At 52.9% G+C, this 21,609-nt stretch overlaps 3 protein-coding genes across 3 annotated transcripts; 2 read left to right on the forward strand and 1 right to left on the reverse strand.

Annotated features, from left to right (window-relative positions):
* Positions 1–1,062: 1,062 nt before the first annotated feature.
* On the reverse strand, positions 1,063–6,462 carry CIB1 (calcium and integrin binding 1). Its single transcript, XM_063142395.1, has 7 exons — positions 6,360–6,462; positions 5,842–5,876; positions 4,755–4,857; positions 3,953–4,106; positions 2,925–3,043; positions 2,716–2,804; positions 1,063–1,684 (listed from the first exon to the last, which is right to left on the reverse strand). Exons 1-7 carry the CDS (start codon positions 6,408–6,410, stop codon positions 1,663–1,665), a joined length of 573 nt encoding a protein of 190 aa, XP_062998465.1. The 5' UTR covers positions 6,411–6,462; the 3' UTR covers positions 1,063–1,662.
* Positions 6,463–6,615: 153 nt separating this feature from the next.
* GDPGP1 (GDP-D-glucose phosphorylase 1) lies at positions 6,616–8,114 on the forward strand. Its single transcript, XM_063142279.1, has 2 exons — positions 6,616–6,712; positions 6,798–8,114. The coding sequence occupies exons 1-2, from the start codon at positions 6,624–6,626 to the stop codon at positions 7,966–7,968; spliced, it is 1,260 nt and encodes a 419-aa protein (XP_062998349.1). The 5' UTR covers positions 6,616–6,623; the 3' UTR covers positions 7,969–8,114.
* A 2,537-nt stretch (positions 8,115–10,651) lies between these two features.
* TTLL13 (tubulin tyrosine ligase like 13) lies at positions 10,652–21,416 on the forward strand. Its single transcript, XM_063142378.1, has 15 exons — positions 10,652–11,054; positions 11,349–11,389; positions 11,686–11,804; positions 13,897–14,027; positions 14,311–14,467; positions 14,634–14,777; positions 15,130–15,215; positions 15,989–16,214; positions 17,212–17,396; positions 17,873–18,061; positions 18,183–18,366; positions 19,095–19,295; positions 19,735–20,098; positions 20,458–20,695; positions 20,792–21,416. Exons 1-15 carry the CDS (start codon positions 10,750–10,752, stop codon positions 20,802–20,804), a joined length of 2,583 nt encoding a protein of 860 aa, XP_062998448.1. The 5' UTR covers positions 10,652–10,749; the 3' UTR covers positions 20,805–21,416.
* The last annotated feature ends 193 nt before the right edge of the window (positions 21,417–21,609 follow it).

A 21,609-nucleotide genomic window follows, 5' to 3' on the forward strand; every position in this document is an offset into this window, starting at 1 on the left:
GGGGAGAGACAAGGGGTATTTAGAGCTAGGGCCACTGTGTTTTGTGCATGGGGGTGGGAAAGCCAGGGGAGGGGGCTCTCGTAATATCTAACATCCACAGACAAAGGAAACAGAAGGTTGGGAAGGCATGTCTGTGCTGAATGGCTGCCACTGTGAATTCTGCCCGGGCTCCAGCACCGAGCTGTCTCCTGTCTGGGCCAAGGAGGTGCCTGAGCAAATTGCCGTGGCAACAGTACTGCTGGCCCACAAGTGTATTTGCCCAAACATTGTGGCAGTTGTGTGTACTTTTACATAAATTTGATACGTGTCCTTTGGCACCTGCATGAGGCTGACATCTTTTCATCCATCCCTGGGGAGTCCCACTTCAGAGGGGATCCACCATATCCAGCTCTGCCCTGCTTCCTCCGGAGTCACTGTTGAAGAGGACAGCGGGAAGGCCTCTCCCTGCTCCTCTAATGGGTGGGGCTCCACCTGGCAGGCCAGATTCGGCCCCCGGGCCGGAGATTCCCCATCCCTGCTTTAGGCTTCTGAACAGTGGAAGTTCCAAGAGCAGCAGGCACAAGTAGGGGTGCTTCAGCTGCTCTGAGCTCCAGCCCTGCCAGGACACGGACACCCTCCCGCCCTGCTCAAAACAGAGTCCTGGCAGTAGCAGAGGAGGCTGCAGAGCGGGCTCGCTCCAGCGTGGCTTCTCCCACCCCTTCCCATAGTCCATTGGAGACATCTTTGTTGTCAGAGGGCTAAACTCCTCCCCGCTTGCTCTCTCTGGGCCCTCCCCCTCCAGGGTGGCTTCCCAGGTTTTGTGCAGCCCCTCCCCCGCCCCCATTCTAAAAGGCTTCATTATATGCAGTATTAAGAGTTTTAAGCTGCCACCACCTGTTGGGTTTTGGGCCCCGCCCCTTTTACATTTGGCCACACCCACCACTGGCACACAGGCCCTTTGGTGGACAAGGGTGCCCCACGCCAGCTCCAGACCATGGGGCGGGGGGGGCGGGGAAGAGAGGGAGGGTGCCGGCCTGGGAGCTCCGTCGCAGGAAGAAATAAACGCCACGGAGAGCAGCAGGATTCCAGCAACTGGATTTTATTAGGAGTGTAGAAGCCAAACATGGCCGAGCGAGGTCTCGGGAAAGGCTTTCAAAAGCGGGCAGGGCAGCCCCTCTCCCAGCTCACCCAAGGACTCGGAGCCCTCAAGAAGTCAGGCAGGGCTCCCCTCTCCTCTCGCCAGGGGAGTGCGTGGCTGGAGGCACAGCCCATCTCCAGGCCACAAAGGAGGTGGTGCAAGGCCACAGCCAGCTCCAAGGCGGCTGCAAAGGCACAGAAACCCTTGACGCTCCAGCCTGGCTCTGCTGCCACGGCAGCGCTGGGCTTCCAGCAGCCAGTGGCCCAGAGTGGCAAGTGGGAAGGCCACACGGAGGACAGAAAGCTCCTGGAAGTGTAACTTCCCACTGCAAGTGACACAGCCAGTCATTCCTCACTCCACTCCCTTCTCGGCAGAAATGGTGGCTGTGGAAAAATGAAGACCAAAGACTTGGCAGGGCCAACACCCGTGAGCTGCAGGAGGGTTGGATGGAATGCTGGTTTCCTTTGGACGCAGCTGTCTACTTTGGCTAGAAAAAGGAGGGTCTGTCGTCTTTGCACAGAGGGAGAGGAAGACTTGGGAGGGAATCAGAGCACAATTTTGAAGGAACTGGAAAAGAAAGAGGGATGTTTATTTATTTACAATATTTATATGCTGCTCCTCATTCAGAATTTTGGAGTGGTGGACAAAATAAAGTAGAATAAAAACACATTAAAAGTACATTTTAAAAGAAACAAAGTGCAAAATAAACAGCGGCTGGTCATTAAGGGAAGGCTTCCTGGAACAACAAGATTTTCAGGAGGCGCTGAAGGAATACAAAGTTGGCGCCTGCCTGACCTCCAGAGGCAGGGAATTCCATAGGAGGGGGGCCACCACACTGAAGGCTCTTCCCCCAGTGGACACCAATCCATGATAGGTCTATGTGGAACCACCAGGGGCGTGCCCTCGGATGCCCTCAGTGACCAGGCAAGCTGATAGGCGAGAAGGCGCTCTCTCAGGTATCCTGGTCCCAAGTTGTTTAGGGCTTTGTACACTAGTACAAGAACCTTCAACCTGGCCCGGTAGCGAATAGGCAGCCAGTGCAGTTCCCTCAGCAGAGGAGTTACATGCTGGAAAGGGGCAGCTCCAGACAACAGCAGAGCTGCAGCGTTCTGCACTAGCTCCAGCTTCCGGAGCAGCTTTCAGGGCGGCTCCACATAGAGCACTTTGCAGTCATCCCTTCTTGAGGATACTAATGCCAAGCTGTCCCTGTCCAGGAGAAGCTGTAGCTGGCAAACCAGGTGAAGCTGGTAAAAAGCACTCTTGCGCTGTAGCAGCCACTTGAGCTTCCAGTGACAGAGATGGATCTAACAGTGCCCCCAAACTGCGACCCTGATCTTTCTGAGGGAGCGCAATGCCATGCGGAACAGGCAATGAGCCTCTCTCCCAGACAGACTCGGGAGACACCCACAGGGCTTCTATCTCACCAGGATTCAGCTTCAGTTTATTGGCCCTCACTGGTTCATACTGCTGAAACAAGCTCCTGGAGTACATGCATGTCCCCTCCACAGGGAAGGGGTGGGGACTAGGTGAACCAGGGAGCAAGCCATCCATCCGCTCAGCCCAACCCAAGGCGAGACAGAGAAGAGGGCAAAACGTACCTGGTGAAGTCCGGTGACCGGGAAATTATGTGCTGGAATTCAGACAGGTTGATGGTCCCATCTTTGTCTATATCCGACTCCTCTAAGATCTGCAGATATGAAGGAGCCTTGTTGGTCAAGGGCGAGACCAGCTCCAGCCTTCCCTACTGCCCTGCCCAGCATCATGAGCGACAGATGTGATGGGGCATCCTTTCGCCCTCCGCACTCACGTTCTGGATGAGCTGGTCCATCTCCACGGAGTTCAACCTGCTGTCTTCTCCTTCCCCAGTCAGGCAGTTTACCAGGTTCTCCAAATCTTTCTTGTCTAGAGTTCCATCATCATCAAAATCTAGCAGGAGGGAGCAGGAAGAGAACCTGCCATCACACAACGCTCGCTGAGCTACAAAGCACGATGTACTCCTGCAGAGGCGCTTTAGGAGGGGGTGCTTCACCTCTGTCCTGGCCCTCCTTGCAAAGGAGCATGGCCCCTTCCCCACCATATTTCAGCCTTGTTCAGCAGATATAGGAGGGGAGTGCTAGGCTTCTGCATTGCTCTGCTTTCAGGGTGAGGGATGCCTGGAAGGGACGAAGTAGCTGAGGGTATGGGTTAGGGCTTTGAAGAGGAAGAACCCTGTCCTTCTGTTCCATCTTCACTGGAATTCCGCAGGTGAGAGTTCGGAGAATTGGTTGAACTGAATTTACTGTTCACACAGGCACAACATTAAGCCCAGAGACCTGCTTGGGTCAGAGGCCTTCTCCATGGCCAGAGCAGCACCAGGGCCAGGACAACCTGGAGGGTACAGCAGCAGCCAGGCCGGCTCCAGGGGCCTCCGCTTCCTCTCAGTCAAAGCCACCAAGTCCAGAGCTGGGGACCTGGCCGGCGGCCTTCCAGATGTTGTTGGACTTCAAAGCCTACCAGCCCCACACAGTATGGCCAACACTCGTGGGTGATGAGAGTTGAGACCAACAATATCAGGGCATTTGCCTCCAAACACAGGCTTCCACTGCTCACCGCAGAGAGTTGCCATTTCTCTGCCGTTCACTGGCTTTTAAAAAGCCATCGAAGCCACTGCCGTCGTCACTTATTTAGGCAAAGAATCACATACTCAACGTCCCTGGATGACCCCTACGTTTTTCAGAGGGAAGGGTGAAATGGCAGATGCAATATCGCCCAATATAATCCCTGCCCAGAGGCTGTCATCTGGCAAGATGCTCCTTTCTCTCAGTGTCTCTCTCACACACACAGGCTGACACTCACCAAAGATGCGGAAGGCATAGTGTGATTTGATCTCTGGTGTAGCAGAGTCGCTAAAGACGCTCAGCATGTCAAGAAAATCCTCAAAGGACATGCTTCCCCCTCCATCCTCAGCTGTAGAGAAGACACGGCAGATCCGGTGCCGGAAGGGGTTTGCCTGGGGTCACAAGGAAGAACCGTAAGGCCAGGAAAAAGGGGGAGCCCTGTTGCTGCAGGAAATAAAGCTGAACCTCCACCATTAACTATTAACAGGGGACTCAAAGTGTTAAGACCCTACTTGGAATTTCACACCAGATGCCCAAGATCACCATTTCGTGCTCTTATGTCAATTAAAGTACACTTCTGTATTTGGCAACGATCAGCAGTCAAAAAGAAAAAGGAAACGGTTGGGCTAAGGGTCAGGCAAGCCACCTGATGCCCTCTAGAAGTTGCCCTCTGCAACTCCCATCATCTTACCATAGCCACTAGCTGTACCTGATGGGAGTTGTAGTCCAAAACATTGGAGGTGCCAACTTGCCAACCCTTGCATTAGGTTAAATCCCTAACAGCAAGCTGGACCTACAGCTCTATATGGGATCCAACCCAAGCAGGCCACAAGTCATTCCCAAGGAAATCTCATCAGACGCAACCCAATTTATTTATTATTTATTTATTTATTACATTTATATACCACCCCATAGCCGAAGCTCTCTGGGCGGTTCACAAAACTCATGGGATTATACACCACTGCCAGAGCCTACCCAATGCCTCTGGGCTACCCCCACCTCTGCCAGGTCCCAAGGCAACCCTCCCAAGCCCCACATACCCGCAGCTCCGGGAGCGTGAGGATCTTGCTCTTGGCGACCCTTGCCATGAAAGCCTGGTCCCGCGCCTCCTTGGACAGAAGTTCACTGAACCGTCTGTGAGCCCTGGAAAACAAACTAACAGTGGCACTTTCTGGCCTGGAAGAATTCGCCACACAGCTGGTGCCACCATCCTAGGGTGGAGCAACAGGGTGTACTTGTATATTTAAGCATGTGGTTTAAGGTTTAGGTTTGCTGCGGACAATTCTTTTCTTTTCAGGAAATAGTAAGTAAGTGGGAGTGGCGAGTTAGAATGGTGAGATGTGGAGAGAGAGAGAGAGAAAGGAAGCAGGAAGTGAGAGACAGATTGGCAGTTAAGAGTTAGTCAGGGTTGGGAGTTAGCAAGGGTTGTAGTGAGTTGGGTTTATGAGAGGCTTGTTTCAGAATAGGATTAGGAAAGTGGGGTTATAGGATTTGAAGGTGGTCAGTATTCCCTGGGAGGCGGAGGGAGGTAGATTAATGTGTACAACTTAAACGTAAAGTGTCTTTTTAACATCTTTTACTTTATGAATAAAGCACATCTGCTCAGTCATTTACTGAGTTGGTAAATACACACTCACACTCAAACAAGTAATTAAAAGAGGGTTTATGATTCTCTCATTCTTGTAGAAGACGAATAGGGTGGTGGCAGCAAAAGAGAGGTTTGCATAGACGTCACAGAGGCCTTGGCAGTCCACCAAGCAACCCTGCCTCGTAGCTGCCCTCTGTGCCTTGGGCCCGGCCTGCCTTGCTTTGCCCTGCCCGCGACTTCTCTGCCCCACACCGCACCTGCTCCTCCACCCTCCCCAGGCAGAAGGCTGCACAGAGGTGCCCCAGGTTGAGCACACAGGCGGCTCTGGGTGGCCTCTTGCCCCTGGCGCTCCCTGAGGCACTCGGGGCTCCATGCCCACGGGGGAGGACCCATACCCGGAACCTCATGGAGACGGGCGGGGCTGCTCTCCTCCGCTGCAGGCGACCTGCCCGACAGCCAAGGCCTCGTCGCCCTCGCTGTCCAGCACAAGCCCCGTGGCTACCTGCGCGCTGGACCAGCTCGCCCTCCAGGATACTCACAGCAGGATCTCCTGTTTGCTCAGGAAGGTCAGCTCCTAGGAAAGAGGGGGGAGGGTTAGTCCTCGGGGGGGGGGAGGTAGAGGGAGGGGGAGGATTAGTCCTCGGGGGGAGGGAGAGGGAGGGGGAGGGTTAGTCCTCGGGGAGAGGGAGAGGGAGGGGGAGGGTTAGTCCTCGGGGAGAGGGAGAGGGAGAGGGAGGGGGAGGGTTAGTCCTCGGGGGGAGGGAGAGGGAGGGGGAGGGTTAGTCCTCGGGGAGAGGGAGAGGGAGGGGGAGGGTTAGTCCTCGGGGAGAGGGAGAGGGAGAGGGAGGGGGAGGGTTAGTCCTCGGGGAGAGGGAGAGGGAGAGGGAGGGGGAGGGTTAGTCCTCGGGGAGAGGGAGAGGGAGGGGGAGGGTTAGTCCTCGGGGAGAGGGAGGGGGGACCCCCGTGCCCCCCCCCCGCCGCCGCCAGCCTCGGGGCCGCCAGTGCTCCGCGGAGCCCAGGGCGAGACCCCTCCAGCCCCGCTGAGCGCCCCGGGCACCTGGTACTCTCCCAGCAGATCCCGGGGGAGGCGACTGCCGGAGACCCCCATGGCGGCGCGAAGCGACCCAGCTTCCAGCCAACTCCGGGAACTTCCGCGTCGCCCCACCACAGACGTCACCGTCGCCAGGCAACGAGGCCCCGCCCCTTAAAGAGACAGGCGGGGCCGGCGGGGCGGCGCACGCACTTTCCATGGGAAAGTAAAAGACCGACAAGGGAGGGTTACAAATGGGAGAAGACGACATCTGGAGGCCTGTAACACCCCATGCGTGAGGCAGGGCAACGACAGCCTGGCCTGGAAGCACCCCAGAGCATTGGCAGCATTTGGAGCCCTCCATCTGGAAGCACTCAGAAGTAGGAGCAACTCTTTTGTGTGTGTGCGGGGGGGGGGTGCTATTCTGGGGCACCCTCTGCCCGTCTTTATTCTGTTCCATTTCAGGCCTGCAGCAGAACCTCAAGCTGTCTCCAGCATGGCAATGGGGCTGGGCACTACAAGCCAGGATCCACTGAGCCCCCAATCACAGGACGGGCCTGCCCTCTCCTCTGCAGAAGTCTTTGTATATGATGAGGGGGACTTTGTGCTGCATGGAGCGGAGTGGCAGGGAAACGGCCTGTGTGGACTGGCCAGGGGCCCCCTGTCCCGCTTTGACAGAGCCCTGCAGTTGGGCTGGAAGGACAGACTGAATAGGGGGCTCTTCCGCTACCACTTGGGGGAGCTACAGACCCGGATCCTGCCAGGGACGGTAGGGTTTGTGGCCCAGCTCAATATCCAAAGGGGGGTGGAGAGAAGAAGACCCCAGGAGATCCAAAGTGTCCAACAGAGATTTGACCCTCAGCAGTTCAATTTCTGTAGGATCCAACCCGAGGAGATTCTTTTCTGCATGACCAGGAGCTGCACTCCCTCAATGGAAGGTGCTCCCTTTATCCTCGTAGTGATTAACATCAGCCCTCTGCAGTTTGGACACAGCCTTCTGATCCCCGAACCTGCACTCTCGTTGCCCCAGATCCTCACACCGGAGGTCCTTCACTTTGGCCTGGATGCCCTGCTCCTCAGTGCCCATCCTGGATTCCGCATTGGTTTCAACAGCCTTGGGGCTTTTGCCTCTGTCAATCACTTGCATCTGCATGGTTATTATCTGGACTGGGAGCTGCTGGTTGAATCTGCCCCCTGCATGCCCCTTTTGCCTGAAGCAAACTTCTATCTACTGCAGGGGGTCCCAGCTCCCGGCTTCCTCTTCTACAGTGATGGGCAGCAGTTAGAGAAGTTGACACACCAAATTGGCCAAGTTACCAACTACCTGGTAAAGAAGGAGATTGCACACAACCTGTTTATAACCCGGGGTGCTACACCCAGGGGACCCATTCGCTCAGGAGCTCGGCCTGGGATCCGGATCATTGTCTGGGCTAGGAAAGCCTGCTTTGGTATCAAAGAAGAGTCTGCATTCAATGTAGCCCTCTGTGAGCTGGCAGGCCACCTGCCCATCAAAACTGCCAAAGATTTTGAGGGCCTCACAGAGGCATCAGCTATTCACACAATTCAGAAATACCTCCTCTCAGACTTTCAGTTTGCCAAACTACAATGTGAGCTAGTGGACCTCCTCAAAGGGTAGCATCCCAAAAGTGATTGTCCCATTTTAGATATGCTGAGAATTTGTACCTCTTTGCTAGTTTGTTCTTTGCAGGGCAAGAAAGGCCTCCCACTCATGGTGGGAGGACATGCAAGATTGCTGGCCAATAAAGCACAAGGTCAACTGGACTAGTCATTGTTCATTGGGGTCATAACTGGTAAGGAAAGATAGAAGCCTCTGGAAACATTTCTTTAAAAATGCTTACCCATCCAGGGGGCTTAGAGAGGAACCTGAATTTAGTGCAGAAGCTTCTGATGGAGTAACATACCCAGTGTGGAGCAGTATACAAATGTAAATAAATAGCAGAGCTTCATTTCTACAAGGGAGAGCCATACTCCTTTTGAGTCAGTGTCCCAGCTACTGGTACCACCATTGCCAAGTTGGGCCTGTATAATAATCATAATCATAATATTTATTTCTTACTCACCTCTTCCTCTGGATCGAGGCTGGGAACAACAAAATACAAAAATGATATAAAATACATAAAACTAATTAAAACATATAAAAGCAATACATTGTTAAATAACAGCCAGACTGGGTAGGCTTGCCAGAAGAGATCAGTCTTTATAGCTTTTTTATATTCAGAAAAAATATAAATCATTCAGAAAGAATCTCTTCCGGCAAGCCATTCCACAGTCTAGGAGCGGCAGAAGAAAAGGTCCTCTGGGTAACAGTTGTCAATCTGGTTTTGGCTGGAAATTCTTCCCAGAGGACTTGAGTGTACGGGGCAGATTGTATGGGAGAAGGTGATCCCCAAGTTAACCTTGACCCAAACCGTGTAAGGCTTTAAAGGTGATAACCAACACTTTATACTTCACCCGGAAACTAATTGGCAGCCAGTGAAGTGATTTTAAAATTGGTGTAATATGGTCGTCGTCATCCCCCAGGTGTACTGGTGACCAACCTGGCTGCCAGATTTTGAACTAGTTGAAGTTTCCGGACTAGGCACAAAGGTAGCCCTATGTAGAGTGTATTGCAGAAGTCAAGCCTAGAGGTTACCAGCACGTGCGCTACTGCTGTCTTTAGGTCTTCCAACTCTAGGAAAGGGGTGCAGCTGGTGTATCAGCCAAAGCTGATAGTAGGCACTTCTGGCCATTGCATCCATCTGGAGTGATGGATCCAGGAGCATCCCCAAGCTGCAAACGCAGCCTTTGAGGGGGAGGGTATTTATTTATTTATTTATTTTATTTAAGGATTTTTATGCCGCCATTCAGCCAAAAAAGGCTCTCACGGTGGCTTACAAAAGTATTTCTTGACAGTCCCTGCCCAGAGGCTTACAATCTAAAAGACATGACACAAAAGGAAAGGGGATTGGGAGGGAGGAGGAGGAGGGGGGAAAGGAAAGGAAATTCAGGCGCTACAATCTTAGTTGCAAAGTTCAGCAGTTGCAGTTGACAGCAGGAGGGAGGGGGCGCAAGGGGTGTTTTGTGCCCCTCCTCCATTGGTTGAAAACTTAAATCCATACTAAAAAGTTGACAACCAACCCGTGAGCCAGATTAGTAGAGATGGACCAATAACGTGGCTTAGGGGAGCTTTGTAACGGAGGAGAAAGCAGATACCGTATTTTCCGGCGTATAAAACGACTGGGCGTATAAGACTGATTTGCTCGTGCAAATCAGGAGCCGGACGAAGGCCAATGGGAAGAGAGCTTCCGTTTGCGTCACAAAGAACGTCGCACGCTGATGGCGCCGCAGCCGGCGCGGAGGCAGGCGGGCTGGCGGCGCTCTAGTCCCTCGAGCAGCCCTTATGGTTGTGACGTGTCGGCTCTCCTCCGCGCCGTCGCCCGCCCAAGGGGCGGAGCCCGCTGTCGGCATGGTGACCGCGTCAGGGCCCGAGGGAGCCCGAGGCCCAGGCGCCGCCGCTGCCCCGGGGCCGGTGAGGGGGCGCGCGGCGAGCTTGCGGGCGGAGAAGCCTCCGTGGCACGCCGGCCGCGGCGAGAGGAAGCGCTTCCCGGCGAAGCACGGCCAGCCGGAGGAGCCCGGGAGGTTCCCCCGCTGAGGGCGGGCGGGCGGGGAGTCGGCCTCCCCCCCCCCGGCAGGCGGTGAACGGAGTGTGACGTCGTCCGGCTTCCCGGAGGCCTTGTGGGAGTCGCACCGCTCCCCGCGCTCTGCACCTCTGCGAAATGGGGCCACTAAGGCCCCGCTTCACAGGAGCACGAGCAAGACGAGCATCGCAAAGCGGCTGCTGTAGCAGCCGCGCTAGATCCGCGATGAGTAGCCCTATCGCTAAACCTGATCCGAAGCCTGATTAATAACGTTAAACCTGACCCTTTGCAGCCCTGGGCGAGCCGTGGGCGCCTCCTTCGCGTCAGGCTGCGGCTCAGCCGCTTGTAAGCTCAGTCCCCCGGATGTGCCTCCGAGCCTCTCCTGGGACTGGGAGGGCTTCAGCTGCTGGGGAGCCGGTGCTGCTCTCAGCAGAGACCAGTGGGCAGGGCGGGCCGCCGCGCTAGGTAGCCCGGCTGCAATATGCACTTGTTTATTATTTCACCTGAGAGACCAGTTTCCAGTTGGCTTATAAAAAGTGAGAATTACAGTAAAACACATTATAACAAAAGCATTAAAACACCACAATATAAAGGGCACTATGAAAAAGACAAGTTCTGATTTGGATTTCATTATCAGTAATAATGTTGCAGATGCAGGCTCTGCTGACACAGAATGCTCTGTGACAACAGAATGCTGGACTAGATGGCCTCTTGGTCTGATTCAGTACGGTTTTTATGATACCTTCTTTCCTGTGCTCTTTGTAAGAGTGCCTGAGAGAATGAAGATCAACACAGATGAAAGCAGTGAGTCTGAGAATGAAACAGATGAAGACGAAGAGGAGGAAGAGGAAGGAGGTCTGTCAGATGAGTCTGCAAATGAATGCCTTAAGAGACTGGAGGCAGAAAATAAAGTATCGCAATACAACAGCTCTCAGGACAAAGAACAAGCCTTGAGCCGAGGGCACCCTGACCAAGCAGGCAAGAAGAGGGACCAGCCTGGTGTTTCCCTGATAGATCTGGAAGAACAAACAGCAGAAGATTGTGAGCCAGAAGAGACAAGGAGAAAGAGAAAGAAAAAACACAGGTGCATCTTATCTCCGTGTTTAAGACCCCTCTGCACCCATGTCGTATTTTGGGAGTGATCTCTGGGCTTTTCATGCACACATCCTAGTGCATTCTCCACCAGTGTTGAAAACCTCCCCGCCCTCCCACAGATCTTTCGTTTGGCCTCAGAGTCACTGTTTGTCCTGGGCCATATGGGCTAAGGGGCTTCAGCCTTTTGGTTTGCAGGGTGCATTTTTCTCCCAGCAGTCATTGCTTTTCACAGACCAGTTCTCCCCAGCTATTGAGCAGTTGCTTTCTCCCATCCTTTTTCTAGGCTGCTGTCCATCAACCTGACCAACTGCAAATATGAGAGTGGTAAGTTATGGTTGCTTCGTAGTGGCTTCGTCCTAGCTGGAGAGCATTGCCCAGAGCCTTGGTAGCATCTGGGGAATTAACAACCTGCAAGCAGCATTCAACAGTTGCTGTAGGGCCTGGAGAGCCATAGGGCACCTGCACTAAAGGAGAAGTTTCCAGGGCCACTACTGGTGATTCTTGTGTTTAATTCCTAGGGGGATGATCCATGCTGCTCAGATGGTTGCAGCAGGCAGGGCCCAGAGGAAACCCTGAGGCTTCCTGGAGCCCTCCATGGCCCTTTCCTTTTCTTGCTGCAGTTAGGCGTGCTGCTCGACGCTGTGGTCTGAAAGAAGTAGGGGAGGATGAGGAGTGGACTGTTTACTGGACTGACTGCTCAGTCTCACTGGAACGTGTTATGGACATGAAGAGGTTTCAGGTACCTGTAGTAGACTCTTCGAGTCTTATAGGAGCCATAAGGTATTACCTTTGCAAAGAATCTAAACAAGGGAGCTTGATCTGAGTAAAGAAAGTGTTCATATCCTGCTCCGATATCTCACTACCCTAACTATGCAACCTTAAGAATTGTAAATTTATACCAGTAGAAGTATGAATCATATTATTTGCATCTTTAATAGCAGAAATAACATTTCTATGTTTTTGGTGTTTAAGACGTCATGCCAAAATTTTACCAGGACATTCCCCATTTTCCCAGTATACCTGTCTCAAACAGGTTAGGGCAAATTCTGCTTGCTGAGAGAGAAAATATTATTTAGTTCACATTTAACTTTTTGTAACTCCTAATACAGTTGTGCTGATGGAGTACTAGCAAACTGGGTTATAAGAGATTTCAACTTCTTATCTAAAAGCACCTGTTGTGCTATTCTGTCTTTTTTTAAATGCTGCATAAGCAATGATTCGGCCCTGGATAAAGGCTTTGCTGGCCTCCCATTCCATGGCACAGGAACCCACAGTACCCTCATTGATATCAAAATATTCAGCCAATTCAGCAGTAATCTGAGATTTGAACTTCTCATTATTTAAAAGAGAAACATTAAAATGCCAAAGTCCAGAAGGCGTTGGCAAATTTGAGAACTGGACCAAACATACTGGGGTGTGATCTGAAATTACTAATGTATCGATCCTGTAAACCTTTATATGATGCAATAAAGAAGCAGAAACCAAGAAGTAGTCTAACTGAAAACAACAATGTTGTTGTGTTATAAAAAATCTAACCATACCAAAAATAACCAATACCAAATAAACCAAACGTGTTTCAGCATAGTCTTCCATAGTCTTGCATATAAGAGGTGCGTCCAAAAATAAACACAAATATATAAAAACACATTGTATGTATACATACAGCACAGTTATCAGTATAGGCCACTGCAGTATTTAAAGTGGTGAATACACAAACAATATTATGTTTAAGAATGCTTTTAACATAATTGTATTCTTTCTTGTTGGTTTGATGTATATTTTTATAGCACAATAACAGCATATTCTTACTGTTTTATGTATATCTTTTAACTATATAGAGTAAAAATATTATTAGATTTTGTTCCAATTATATTTACTGTCACCAGTCTGCCCAACCTTGTTGTTTTGTTGCTGTATTTCTAAGGGGCTGGGAGAAATCTCCTGTTTTGGTTATTCCAGAGTGATGTACATAAATAATAGAATGACAAATACTCTATTATATCAATGACGAAACTACAAAATGAGAGGCATATTCAGTTAACTAGCCAACCAATGAAGCCACCCATTCATCTAAAAAAGGCTTAATATTTGAAGTACCTTCAGCAAGGAAGAAAGCACAGAGGGCACCATATATACCTCCCTACAGAGCCTTTTCCAAATTGAGACAGTGTAGTCCCAGGTTATTTAAATCTGCTTCAGAGGCCCCTTGAGAGGGAGTTCCACAGCTGCGGCAACATCACCGAGAAGACCCTTACCCACAGTTACCTTCCACCTCGCCTCCGAAAGCAGATGCAGTCGGAGGAGGTAAGGTGGGTGATGACTGGGGCAGGGTCTTCTCTGTGGAGCCCCCTCCCTCCTGAGGGGTTTTCACTTTGTTAAACTTTAGATGCCAGGTGAAAGTGGTCCTTTCTGTGCTTCTAGTAGATCATTAAAAGCTTTTATGGTCTGATTTTATTGTTCATCTCAATTTAACTTTAGGCTGGTTTTGCTATTTTATGCTTCATTTGTGTTTTGTCCTTTTATTAAGTGTTTTGTCATTATTTGTATTTGGTTTTTGAAGTGGAAAATGCCTTGGATTTTTTTTGGGTAAAATTAAAAAGTGGGATAAAATACCCTAAATAAAAAAAACAACCAAATAAAATATTCAGTGCAATCCTAGGCAAGTTGATTCAGAAGTAACTCTGAGTTAAATGGGGCTTCCTCTCAAGTAAGTGGGCATAGGAGGACTTGCAGCCTCAGGGAGATGTTCACAAGAGCGCTTGAATCCCCTTAGTCAGGTGCGGGCGATCTCCTCCCTGTTCTGTAGCTCTGCTGCTCTTGCTTCCTTCCAGAAAATCAATCACTTCCCCGGCATGGCAGAGATCTGCCGCAAGGACCTGCTTGCCCGCAACCTCAACCGCATGCTCAAGCTCTTCCCCAAGGAGTACAGCATCTTCCCACGCACCTGGTGCTTGCCTGCAGAGTGAGTGAGGGAGGGAGGGAAGGAAGGGGCTCCAGCGCTCCGGTGGGACAATCTCTGGCCAGCACAAGCCCCACCTCAAGTAGTGGAGCTACAGCAAGGGCAAGCGATGGACTGCCGTTGTGCAGGGACGCCTGTCACGTTCCTGCCTGGCTCTGGGGTCCCTCCTCCTCCTCCTCTCAGATCAAGAACCATTCCTGCCAAGGGCTTCGGAGAGGGAACTTTGGGCAGCACAGGATTGGGTGGGTGGTTCACTTGCACACCAACAGCTGCATTCTTTGTACAGTTATGGGGATTTCCAAGCTTATGGACGCATGAGAAAAAACAGGACATACATCTGCAAACCAGACAGTGGCTGCCAAGGACGGGGCATCTTCATTACACGTAATCCCAAGGAGATCAAGCATGGCGAGCACATGATATGCCAGCAGTATATTGCCAAGGTAGGCAGGCAAACAGGACCCTTTACCCAGTCTGCAGCCACCGCAAGAGCTCAGCTGCTGCATGCCTAGCCTGGTGGGCTCTGGGCCCAGTGGAGAGAGTTGCCCTCAGCTGAGGGGACATCGAGTGCCCCCACTCGCAGTCACTCCTCCGCCTGTCTCCTTGCAGCCTTTCCTCATTGATGGCTTCAAGTTTGACATGCGCATCTACGTCCTGGTCACCTCCTGCGACCCACTGAAGGTCTTTGTGTACGAGGAAGGGCTGGCCCGCTTTGCCACCATGAGGTACATCGAGCCCAGCAGCAGCAACCTGGTAAAGAAGGGTTGTTTCCCAGGAACTGGCAAACACTGTAGGATAATAAGCTATGGGTGCCCGATGGGGCTTCTGGGGAGAACGTCCAAGTGGCACTTTGCATGCTGAGGGGCATCCCAGGTTTAGTCCCTGGAATTGCAAAGCTCCCAGGGTTGGGAAAGGGGGGGCTGTCTAAATGGATCGTGGACCTGGCGCAGTGTAAAGGCAACTCCTTGGGTGCAGCATTGAGGAGTATGGAAAGCAGGCTTGTAATGCTGCTGCGGAATGGGGGTGGGTGGGTGAATGCTGCTGGTCAAGGGATGGAAAGGCCTCTAGGCGTGGAGAGTGAGCCCTCCTGCTGTCTCTCACTCAGGACGACATCTGTATGCATCTGACCAACTACGCCATCAACAAGCATAATGAGAACTTTGTGCGAGATGACAACACAGGCAGTAAGAGGTATTGTCCCTGCCCAGCCCTCTGCAGGAGCAGAGCTCGGCCTCCTGCTTGGGGCATTTGCAGCCAGGCACTGCTGTGGGGCTCTTGGGCACCCAGGAGGCAATTGGCAGCTAGTGGGTGGATTGTGGATGTGGGGGATTGAGCCCCCCACTCTCTGGAAACCCAGAGACTTGCCCAAGACTGCCCAAGACATCAATAAAATGAGCAGGTTATTCTATAGCACTTTCCTGCATATGAAGTCCTAGTCTGTTTCTAATGTTTCTATTCTTTCTATGAGACCCTTGTGAGAGAGAGGATTTGACACAGACAGTCTTGGTCTTGGGGTGGCGGCCACAGCTTGCTGCCAGGGCACATCCTTCACATGCAGAAGGTCCCAGGTCCAATCGCTGGCAGCATCTCCAGATAAGAAGGGACCTTGGACAGCAAGGCTGGGAAAGACCCCCCCCTTCTCTGCCCATGGCCCCAGCGAGGTGTTGCCAATCAGGGAAGAAGCCTGGGCTGCAGTGCCAGCTGTATACTGCAGGCTCCTCAATCCATTGCTGCACCCTGTTGTGTAGGCCAAGGTGCCAATCCTAAGCATAGCACGCTTGCTTGGAAGCAAGCCCCAATGCAATGAATTTGGGATGAGGATGTACCTGTGTTGGTTGGTCTGCTTTGCCCTGGCTGCGTTTGCCCTGTTCTTTGTGGTTTGGAGGACAAGGCTGGGGCTTGTCCTTTCTCAAGGACAGGGTCTGTTCTTGACATACCCTCCTCTCCCTAAATGAACCCAACAGGAAGCTGTCCACACTGAACGCCTGGATGCAGGAGCACAGCTGTGACACATCAGAGCTGTGGCGGGACATTGAGGACATCATCATCAAAACCCTCATTGCTGCCCACCCAGTCCTGAAGCACAACTACCGCACCTGCTTTCCCAACCACATCTCTGGCTGTGCCTGCTTTGAGATCCTGGGCTTCGACATCCTCCTCGACAGGAAACTCAAGCCTTGGCTCTTGGAGGTGAGTGGGTTGCCTCTGTCTGTCTGCAGCAGGGTCCCCAGGAGAGGACGGCCCAGCTTCCCACCGCACCCCAAAGCACAGGGTTCCACCCAGGTGGGCTTCTTTCTAAGTTACTTTTCCAGGCAGGCTACCTGGTCTTTTGCATGTATGGCCTGATCGACTCCAGTGAATCTTGAAACGAGCAGCAATGGCACCTACAGTGATTTTGGAAGTTCGAGATGAAGTGGGAGAAGATGGATGTCTTGCATACCTTCAAACTGATCCCTTGGGTAGCAGCCATGTTAGTCTAGTGCAGTGGTTCTCAACCTGGGGCACTCCAGATGTGTTGGACTGCATCTCCCAGAATGCCCCAGCCATTCTGGGAGTTGTAGTCCAACACATCTGGAGCGCCCCAGGTTGAGAAAGGCTGGTCTAGTGCAACAGAAACACCAAAGACTCTTGGACTCTTGGACCATTGTAGAGATTTTCAGGTGTATATATCGAACCTATAGCCAGGTTTGCGGGAGAGAAAGAATTGTGAACTGTGAAGTCAGAAGGAAATTAAATGCAGAAAGTGTTGACAGTCATTTTATTGACAGCAACATGTGAACAAATACTTTGCATTGAGCCAGGATGCTGGATGCCGATCGAAGTCAATGGTGCTAACCTTGCCCAGCTGCGAATGTCGAATTCCTCCATCCCCAGGGTTCTGCCTTCTCAAGCTCTGCCCCAAGGAAACACGCTGTCCCTGCCTGACTCACCCATGTTAATCCTAACTACTCTTTTCTTTCTACTTATCTGAGTCTTTAATGTAGCCGTAAGAATTTTATTTTATTTTTTTACATTAAAATCAGAACTGATTTAGTTGTTCTAGAAAGAGCAGGACCCATGAAGTTCCGTCCCCCAGGCCAGGCCAGGCCAGGCCAGGCCAGGCCAGATCCTAGAATGGCCCCCGGTCTCCCAGGGAGTGCTGCTTCTGTCCTGACCCAGTGAAGGTCCGTTGCTCTTTCCCCTCCAGGTCAACCACTCCCCCAGCTTCACCACAGATTCACGGCTGGATCGTGAAGTGAAGGATGCGCTGCTCTGTGATGCCATCAATCTCATCAACCTGCATGCTTGTGACAAGAGGAAGGTGTTGGAGGAAGACAAGAGACGGGTGAAGGAGCGTCTTCTCCAGGCTCACCAGCCGCCACGTGAGGCCAGGTACGCCAGTGAGGACAAGCACCACAGGGCCCCAATAGGGTTAGCCATAGGAAGGGCCTGTCTGGGCCATTGGCCTTGCAGTCTTTCGTAGCTTCCAGTCGGACCAGCTGCCAGGATTTCTGGGGCCTCACCTTCGGAGACCAACGCTCTGCCTTTCCCTCAGTCCATTTGCAGCATGCTCGGGCTGCGGGGCACTCCCCAGCCACCACAGGAGAGATGAAATAGAGCAGGCAGAAGACATCTGTTTGCCTTTATCTCCCTCGGATGGGCTGCATGGCAGTGTGTGAGGGCTGGTCTTGGTTGAAGCTGTTCACTGCACCTTGCCTCTTGGGGGGAGGGGAGTAAAGAGGACCATGTTCCTGGATGTGGGCTTAATACCTGCTGGCTGGAAAGACCAAGGGAAAGGACTGCGGTGCCCACAAGGCCCCCTGTCCCAGGCAGAGCCTGTAGAGTTTCTGACATCTCTTACTTTGCAGGCGTGAACAGATGGAGAATAACCAGGCAGCCTGGCTGGCGCAAGCAGAAAAGTATGAGAACTGTCACTTGGGTGGCTACCGTCGTATCTTCCCATCACGTGGCACTGAGAAGTATGCGCCCTTCTTCAAGCACAGTGGATCCCTCTTCCAAGAAACAGTTGCCTCCAAAGCCAGAGAAGAGTGTGCCAGGTAGCTGGGAAGTGGGCGGGCAAATTGAAGAACGTGCTCACCATGCAGGGCTGGTTTTCTCAATTCATGCACATGTGAAGCCCTGTGTCGCATCCACCCAAGATGACTTGTGCCCTGCCAGGCAGCAACTGGAGGAGATCCGCCAGAAGCAGGAGCAGAGGGAAAGCACCGCCGGGAAGAAGAAAAGGGACGTGAAGGAGAGCTTGCAGGGGGAGTCGGCGGGGGAGAAGTCCCACGAGAAGGGCAAGGGCAAGTCCGCCCTCACCCGCCTGGCGTACAGCCACAGCAAGACCTGGAACCCAAAGGTAGCCCCCAAGCGGCCGGTTCCCTCCCTCCCTCTCTCTCGGTGCCAAGGAGGGGCCTGGGAAGGGCTGTGGATCCCATTGCCAGACCAATCTTCTGTACCCATGTCTGCCAATTAAAAACCTGGTAAATGTTTCATGCAGTGTTGCATGCTGGCTGGCTTGTATTGACAGAATGACTTCTTCCGCCACTTGTCATGGGAAGTTGTGAACAGCACGGTAGTCTCCCTCCCTCCCCAGATGCTTTAGCCAGGCATTGCCCTTGTGTGCCGTTTCATCCCATTTCACCCGGCATTCTAGAGAGGCTAAATTCCGCCCCCGTGCCAAGTGTTGCCCTTGGGCAGCGTGATTGCAGACTGGAAGGGTCTGGGCAGAAGAGCCCCTTTCCACCGCTCCGCTGCCTTTTTCGCCCAGTGAATGAGGGAGGGTCTGCTTGTGTGGCTCTAGAAGAATGGGCCAAAGGTCCAAATGAAATACAGATTAGGAGGTGGGGGGAGGCAGAACACCCCAGCATCCACCCTGGCCTTGTAGAATGGAGGGAGTCTGGTTTTGCGTTCATGATTGGGAGGAACAGATGTTTTTTGTGGTGGTTTTGTTTTGAAGTTCGTTATGTAAACTGCGTTGCAATCTCCAACTGCCAAGTTGGACTTAAATATTTTCTAAAGCAATGAATGAGCACCATGGGCTCAGCTCCTCTTCCCAGATCTAACCCGGGCTGTTTCCTTCCTCAGATGCCCTCTTTGCCCTATGACAGCATGACTCCCCAAGCCATAGTCGAGGAAGAGGAAGTGGAGAGGGTCAAAGCTCTCCTGCGGCGTGAAAACCTCATCCGTGGGCTGGGCATTGTAGACCAGCTGACCCGCCTGCTCCGCAACACTGAGCCCAAGCCAGTGGAGATCCAGAGGCCCCACATTAACATCTCTGAAAGCCAGGTGGGTGCATGGCTCATGCAGCCATTGCAAGTCTAGGAGCAGGATTCTGAATACTGCCAAAGGAGGTGAGCTGGGAGCCAGTGTGGCCTCGTGGATAGAAATCTGGCCCTGCATCTGGTAGACATGGGTTCCACCCCTGCCACGGACGTGAACGTCGTTCCCTCTCAGCCCGTTCCCCATCTGGAAAGGAGAATCCCAAGTGCCTCACCTCCAGGGGCAAGCATTGGTGCTCCATAAATGTTCAATACCTACTTTGGGGATGAACACGCCTCGTGGGAGAGGACAACATTCCAGCTTTGAGGAGCACAAAGAGCATTCTGCTGCTGCAATGTGACGGGGTCACTGCAGAGAAGCCTCAAGTGAGGGAAGCCCGGCAGCAAGAGGTGACTCAGGAGGGCTGCCTTTCTACAAACCTCAACCTGCTGCTTTTTCCTTCCAGCCCCACTTTCTCCAGGATGTGTTTAATAACCGAGAATCCCAGAACCTGATGACCCTCGTCCCCCTCTCCATCTTAGGGGGCTCTGTCCAGGAGCTTGGACAGCAGATCCTGCAGCAGCCCACAGCGCAAGGCCAGTTGCTGAGCCACCAAGGCTTCATCCCAACCATCCTGGGTGCCTTGTCGGGCCTTGGCCCTTCCCAGGAGTCCTCCTATTCCTCACACTTCAAGCCCCAACTCCACATCCAGCCGCCCAAGAACATGAGCTGGCTCGGCACGGCCATGGTTGGTGAGCCCTGCACTCTTGCCCGGATGCTGAAGGCCGGAGGACGGCGATTCGCCAGTGCCAAGAACAAGGTGGATTGCAGTGAGTATCAGGGGGAGGGGGCATGGGGGGCATATCCCCCGGTACTGCGTGGGCTGCTTTCTCTCTGTGTGCTCAAAAACATCAGCACTCGGGTACAATGAGAGCCCGTCTTCAGGGGAGACAGGGCAAACCAGTATCCTGGCAGGCGTGTCGGGCAGTGGTGCCATGAGACAGGCACGCAGGAGGTCAGGGGCAAAACGTGAGCTAAACGTGCCGACCTGCATTCTTCAGCCGGTCTTTTCCCCACCCTACTGAGACCCTCCCAAGTGCCTAGCATCTCCTTTGTCTGCGAGGACCCCTAGCAGCAGCCATGCAGACCAGCCGGCCATGCTTTTTGCTTCACCTCGCTTCTTTTCCAGGCAGCCCTGCCAGCAAGAGGCCCTTGTACCTGAGCTCCGGCTCCCTGAGCTGCCTGTCTCACAACGGGAAAGCACCGAGCCACATGTACAGCAGCTTCCCCTTCCCCTCCGTGGCGGCCCCACTAAACCGCTCTGATGTGCACGGACTAGCCATCAACTCCGCTTCAGCCCCCCTCGTCCGGCGCACCAGTCCACACCGCTCCAACAATGTGGCCACGCTGCACCTCAACCAGCCCAGGTAGCACCCTCTCTCCCCACCCCCAGAACTGGGGCATGCTGTGGTGGGGTTGATCCGAACGCTCCTGGCTCCTTCCTTGGTCTTCTCCTCCCACAGGAAAGGGACTTGACGACTTCTCAGCAGAACAGCGATCCTAGGAGCAAGAAGAGCTGGGCTGGGGGATCCTGCTGCTGCTGCTGCCGCCAGTGCCGAGAGGGGCAGAAAGGGAGACGGAGCCCCTGCCCTGCTGCCCCTGCTGCCCCGTCTCCCGGTGGCCCTGGACCCCCACATCCCTCTGAGGCCACCTTCCGTGAACCCCTTGAACACTCGTTCTTCTAGTGCAGAGCAATGCAGCCAGAGCACTTTTCCCTCCAGGCAGCAGCAAGTTCTGAGAACCGTCTTCAGCACCTTCGGCTGTGTGTCGTCATCCCCTGCCCTCCGGCATGTCAGCTTCCCTGTCACAGACGCCAGTCAGCCTGTCAAGGCTCAGGCGCCATTCTGGAAGAGCACTATGGGCTGGGAAGGGGGGTTCTTTTGTAACCGACTTTGTATTAAAGTTTTATACAGTTATACAATCTGCGGTCTGCCAAGTCATAGCATATAGCTGCTTCCTTAAAAACAGAGGAATTGCCCAGCTGCATCAGTCCAAAGGCCCATCTGATCCAGCACCCTCTTTCCTATCGCAGTCAACCAGATGCCTCCGGGAAGCTCCCCTGGGGGCAACGGCCCTCTCCTGCTGCCCTTTCCCAGCCACTGGTACTCTGAGGCAGGCTGCTCCTGACTCTGGAGATAACCTATAGGGCCTGTTCAGACAACATGCCAAGCCACGGTTAGGCCGCTGACCCTTGTGCAGCAAATGGTTAGTGAGCGTATTTAAGGTGTGGTTATGCAGCCACCATGATCAGGAATGGGTCACACAACCCACTAAGTCATGG

This window comes from Elgaria multicarinata, chromosome 16 (genome assembly GCF_023053635.1).
Source record: "Elgaria multicarinata webbii isolate HBS135686 ecotype San Diego chromosome 16, rElgMul1.1.pri, whole genome shotgun sequence".
NCBI lineage: Eukaryota > Metazoa > Chordata > Lepidosauria > Squamata > Anguidae > Elgaria > Elgaria multicarinata.

Bases quoted from the DNA above. Each gene is read 5' to 3' on its own strand.
- CIB1 (XM_063142395.1), bottom strand. From the start codon at position 6,410: ATGGGGGTCTCCGGCAGTCGCCTCCCCCGGGATCTGCTGGGAGAGTAC. The intron at 5,877-6,359 runs GTGCCCGGGGCG...CCTCTTTCCTAG, and splicing joins ATCTGCTGGGAGAGTACCAG to GAGCTGACCTTCCTGAGCAA. The intron at 4,107-4,754 runs GTATGTGGGGCT...TTGTGACCCCAG, and splicing joins TCACGCTCCCGGAGCTGCGG to GCAAACCCCTTCCGGCACCG.
- GDPGP1 (XM_063142279.1), top strand. From the start codon at position 6,624: ATGCGTGAGGCAGGGCAACGACAGCCTGGCCTGGAAGCACCCCAGAGC. The intron at 6,713-6,797 runs GTAGGAGCAACT...GTTCCATTTCAG, and splicing joins CCATCTGGAAGCACTCAGAA to GCCTGCAGCAGAACCTCAAG.
- TTLL13 (XM_063142378.1), top strand. From the start codon at position 10,750: ATGAAGATCAACACAGATGAAAGCAGTGAGTCTGAGAATGAAACAGAT. The intron at 11,805-13,896 runs GTACCTGTAGTA...GCTTCCTTCCAG, and splicing joins TGGACATGAAGAGGTTTCAG to AAAATCAATCACTTCCCCGG. The intron at 15,216-15,988 runs GTATTGTCCCTG...TGAACCCAACAG, and splicing joins GACAACACAGGCAGTAAGAG to GAAGCTGTCCACACTGAACG.